This window comes from Bidens hawaiensis, unplaced genomic scaffold, assembly GCF_021521415.1.
Source record: "Bidens hawaiensis isolate Kalapana, Puna unplaced genomic scaffold, B.hawaiensis_p1.1 tig00015232_1, whole genome shotgun sequence".
Taxonomy (NCBI): Eukaryota; Viridiplantae; Streptophyta; class Magnoliopsida; order Asterales; family Asteraceae; genus Bidens; species Bidens hawaiensis.
Genome location: NW_027492355.1, coordinates 52,103 through 57,361, shown reverse-complemented (window position 1 = coordinate 57,361; position 5,259 = coordinate 52,103). Strand labels below are relative to the sequence as shown.

General features: G+C 36.9%; 1 protein-coding gene across 1 annotated transcript; it reads left to right on the top strand.

The window, feature by feature from the left end:
* The first annotated feature begins 248 nt into the window (after positions 1 to 248).
* On the top strand, positions 249 to 1,289 carry LOC143548715 (actinidain-like). The gene is made up of 3 exons (XM_077039806.1): positions 249 to 399; positions 495 to 782; positions 1,101 to 1,289. Exons 1-3 carry the CDS (start codon positions 342 to 344, stop codon positions 1,118 to 1,120), a joined length of 366 nt encoding a protein of 121 aa, XP_076895921.1. The 5' UTR covers positions 249 to 341; the 3' UTR covers positions 1,121 to 1,289.
* Positions 1,290 to 5,259: the final 3,970 nt, after the last annotated feature.

Below are 5,259 nucleotides of genomic sequence, written 5' to 3'. Positions count from 1 at the left end.
ATGGTTTTTTAAATATGATATTGTTAAAGGTGAATAGGTGGATACTGGATAATTTTTTTTAATTTGGTTAAACCCGAAACCCAACCCTAATTTATCCGACCCGTTCAACCTGAAACCCGAACTTATTTGGGTCGGTTCTTGGGTCAATTTGTTTTGAGCTCAAACCCGAATAGCCCGACTTGAACAACCCAAAACCCGAATAAATAACCCGAAGAACACCCCTTAAATACAATCCAATTTCTGAGACCAAAAAGCGTGGGGTTGAAAGAAAGAAGAAAAAAAAGAGAAACCCTTATCGATTTAATCGTTTCTGTTCATTCTTTTACTAAAATTCTGTTTGAATGGCCCAGTTTATGAAGCAATCAGCCGACGTGCTCCGACGATCCATTGTGCAAAATGGTATACCTGATTTTGTGTATAATCAATCAATACATCCATCCAAATATTATTATTATTATTATTATTATAACAATGACTTGTTGTTTTTTTTGTAGCAAGGGTGACCGCTTCGGCCACGAGGCTGAACGGGTACTTGGAAGAAGAACTGAAGGAAATGTTCGAGGAATGGATGATCAGGTATAATAAAACTTACCACAGCCTTGAAGAGAAGAACAAGAGGTTTCAGATTTATAAAAACACGGTGAAGGCTAGCAAAAACTACGATCCTTTTTTCCACCCGCCTCGGGTCAAAGGTTTGGCAGATTTGACCAGGGCAGAGATCGCGGGACCCAACAATAGAGCTAAAGCCCGAATGCTCATGCATGCTTATGATCCTGAACGAGGTTAGCTTATTAGCTATTTGAAATTGTTATGATTCATTTTCATATATTAGCTATCCTGAATAAGGTTCAGAAAGTTGTGTATAGTAACCTATCAGCCCATAAGAATCAAAACTTTGTTTTTAGTCGGATTGGGTTTGCTATCCAAAAGGGGGTTGCGGCGCAGCTTGTTGCCCGCTTACCTGCCACTTCATTGTAAATCATTTGGATGTTTCTATGAAATATAAAAGGAACCAATTCTTTTAAAAAAATATATTGATTTATTAACATCATGCGTGTATCTTTGTTTGTGTGTTTGCTCTTGGTCGACTGGAGCTGCAGGCGTACCTTTTGTAGGTTAATTTATTATTCTCATGCTGCTGCTGCTGTTGGAACGTCTTTTGTTTTAACTTATTATTATGTATTCAGTCGCTTGTTGAACTTAGATTGTATGTTTTCTTGTTAAAGTCTGTGTGGACTGGATGTTAACTTTTAAGTGTTGAACTTAGATTTTATGTTTCCTTGTTATGTGCGGACTGGATGATAACTTTTAACTTAGATTGTGTGTTTCCTTGTTATATATATTTTTTAATTCTTCAACTTAGAATTTATGTTTCCATGTTATGTCGTCGAATTTGAGCTTGGTTTCAGCTTGATTAGTCATATGAATTTGGTTAATATTATACAAGAACAATAATCAACTATATGATCTCCTCCTATGTGAAATGAAGGCAATTCTTTGACCAGTTTCAAGCATATCAGATAATAAGTGATAACATGAAAAAGAACTGATTTTCCAAACCAACACCCCGTCAAATATAGGCATGTATATATTATATGATATTACAACACATAGTAAGTAATAGCATGTATGGTTTCTCATATGAACACATAGTGCACCATTCACATAAATGTATCTTGGTTTAATGGTTTAACTATCCATAATCGTTATTTTTTTTAGACTACCAACGTTCGTGGACAGACTCGTGTGTGTAATCACGTGACATCACGTGAGATACATGTGTTAACTGATTGAGTTAACTGATTTTTGTTATCGCCTGAAAATTGCCGGTTGTCACACCTCCTACCTCGGTTGTGACTGCTATGCATCCTCCTCATCATCACCATCCTCATCTGTCCTTCCTCAATGCTCAAACCTTGCCATGGTCATCAAGCAATATGCATGCTCCCTCAGTCAGCTTTCTCGCAATCTTGGTGTTTACCATGTTCTTCATGTCAATGCCGAAAACCTCGTTAAGGTGTCCGGTGTTGCCATGAATGGTCCGCCAAATATTTTGCTTTGGTTGGTCGCATCGTGGCAACATGTGAAGTGGTCGACAAGGCAATGAGCAAGGTTGCAGTCAACTTAATCAATGATACTGTAAAGGTAGAATACCTCATTCGCATGATCCTATCGATGATGTCTTTACAGGGGGGCGGTGAGTGGTTGATACATAAATGAAAAATTATTGGTGAAGTGGGTCTGGATACTTGAGTGCTTTTGAACTCGGGGGTTATAGGGGCGTTGGAGATGGTACCCCGCAAACAGTGGGTGAGCTAGGAATTGTTTTCTACAAGTTTGGGATTTTTTGATGCTCGATTTCGTTCAGGCGTTATAGTTTTCGGGCTCAGATGGGTCGGATCGTTCATTCGGTCAGATACATAAAATGCCATACCACCATCATAACAAAAGTATATCATTAGCATTAAAAAAAATACACAAAGGGATATCAAATAAAAATAGAGTCGGTCTGCCGTTGTTGTCTGGTTGAAGTCCGACTTGTGAGTGCTGAGGTTGTGAGGCGATGGTTGAAGCCTTGAGGCGAACTAGTGAAGGCAATGAGACGAATGACGTACTCACCTAGTCAATATATAGAAACATAAATTGACAGGTAATTTTTGTTTATTTTTATTTAATTTTTATTTGGGTATTATGTTTAAAAATGATAATTATGATGGGTTTATCACTTTATTGGCCAATTCTATTATTATTTTGGGCTTTTCTTATTACATACATATGGGTTATTATTGGCCCATTTATAATGTTTGTTACTTGTTAGTAATTTTTATAGTTTTTTAAGGTTTTATATACTATTAAAGAAATACTCATTACTTAATAAAATTTAACTAAAACATTCATAATCAGTGTAGGGATGAGCGGATACCGGTATTGGTATTGAAATGTTTGGTTCAATACCGGTATTGAATGAAATATTCGTGCAATACCGGTACTGGCATTGCAGGAAAAATTCGCGAAATACAGATAACGGTTCTAAACAAAAAATTCGGGGAATACCGACGGTACCAAATCGGCGGTACCCATTTTGCCCATCCCTTAATCAATGGGTTTGAATGTTTTTTTAAAAATGATGCTGGATTCCTATTTGAAATGTTACCTTACCTTAGCTATATGAAATTCCTATTATTCATTTTCATATATTCATTAACATCATATTCATGCATGCAGGCGTGCCTTTAGTAGGGTTGGGATTTTTTGATGCTCGATTTCCTTCCGGCGTCAAAGGTGTAGGGCTCAGATGGGTTCGGTCATTAGATAAATAAAATGTCACGTTGTCTGGTTGAAGTCCGGCTTGTGAGTGTTGAGGCTGTGAGGCGAACTAACGAAGGCGATGAGATGAAGGACGTACTCACCTAGTCGATATATAGAAACAGAAATTGACCGGTTGTTTTTGTTTTTTTTTTAATTTAATTCTTATTTAGGTATTATGTTTAAAAATGAAAATTATGTTGGGTTTATTGGCCAACTCTATTATTTATTTTGGGCTTTTCCTATTACATACATATGAGTTATTATTGGCCTATTTATAATGTTTGTTAGTAATTTTTATAGTTTTTTTAAGTTTATATTTTATAAAAGAAATTCTCATTACTAGATAATATTTAACTAAAATTTTCATAATCAGTGTAGGGATGAGCGAATACCGGTATTGGTACCGAAATGTTCGGTTCGGTATAAGTATAGAAGGAAAAAATCGGGAAACACCGGTACTAGTATTGAAAGAAAAATTCGGGAAATACCGACGGTACCAAATCGGTACCAGTACCCATTTTGCCCATCCCTTAGACAGTGGATTTGAATGTTTTTTTTAAATGATAATGGGTTCGTTCGTCGAAAAAGAATTGGTTTGTTTGCAATTCTATATTATAGGTTATATATAAAACTGGAAAAAGGATCGGCCTCAATGTGGCCCCGCCACTGCCCGCAAAACTCATTAGCCTCGATACCATTTACGAAGTTGGTCTGGCTGGTAAGGAAGCATGGCGTGTGCAGGTCTCTTTGGCGATAGAGTCCCAACGACAGTTAGGTTTCGAGTGTTGCTGTAAATTCCAAATTCATAACACAATACTTTAGTTACATGATTATTCTATTCAAGATTTCAACTAAGTCACATGATTTCAAGTTGTAAAAAACATTGGCGGTCCCGACCCACAGATAGTGGGTCCGTCCCTGCATGATGCGTGATCCAGAATCATTGATGTATAAATAAAATCATCATCATCATCGTACTCAGTAAATCTTGATTATTCTGCTGCTGCTGGAACGTCTTTTGTTTTAACTTATTATTATGTATTCCGTCGGTTGTTGAACTTAGATTGTATGTTTTCTTGTTGAAGTCTGGATGATAACTTTTAAGTGTTGAACTTAGATTGTGTGCTTCCTTCAACTTGAAAGGAGTCGTTGAATTCGAGCTTAGTTTCAACTCAATCAGTTATAAGAATTCTGTTAATATTTTACCAGAACAAATACTCAACTCTATGATCTCCTCCTATTCCCTTCACTTGTTGTCAGTCTCTCTCTCTATCACTGGATTTGAATGCAAGAAATTCTTATATCCTGTTTCAAGCATATCAGATACAACATTTTCCTTACCTTTCGGTTTATGCACAAAGTATTCAAGGCCGGCCTAAGAAGTGCGGCTCTTACCACAGCCGTTAACCAGGCAGAGGCCGTGGTTGCAGTGTTTGTGTTCCCCAACTCTTCAACCGAGTTCCTTCAGGTGTAGGCATCACTATTCGGATTATGTATGGGCAGCCATGTGTTGATCCTATCTATCCATTACTATATTTCATTGATATCTTAAAACAAGTTTATGTTATGGATCATGATTAATTTTTTTAAAAAAGAGGTCACAAATTCAAGCAACTTTAGGTTGTGTTGACCATACTTGTCATCCCGGGCTAAAAACAAATATAGCAAGTAAACCGGCCTCAATGATATAACCCGTTTACCCAAGTCATTGGTTTTTTTCTGCCTAGCTCAACTCGACTCGTGAGTTGTTTTTTCAATCTTGGGCTTAGTTGTCGGTCTGTTTATTATATATTAGTTAACTTAAAGACATTTTAAATTATTTAGTGAAAAGACTTTTAATGAGCCTAAGCTCGGCTCGAACTAGGCTGTGCAGCCCATATCTCTTGGTTCAAAACACAACCAGCAGATAATGATATGATTGATGAGACAAAACACAAAAGAGCCTTAACT

Excerpts from the sequence above, each read along its gene's own strand:
- LOC143548715 (XM_077039806.1), top strand. The coding sequence starts at position 342 with ATGGCCCAGTTTATGAAGCAATCAGCCGACGTGCTCCGACGATCCATT. Across the intron at positions 400-494 it reads ACGATCCATTGTGCAAAATG|CAAGGGTGACCGCTTCGGCC; the intron begins GTATACCTGATT and ends TTTTTTTTGTAG. Across the intron at positions 783-1,100 it reads TGCTTATGATCCTGAACGAG|GCGTACCTTTTGTAGGTTAA; the intron begins GTTAGCTTATTA and ends CTGGAGCTGCAG.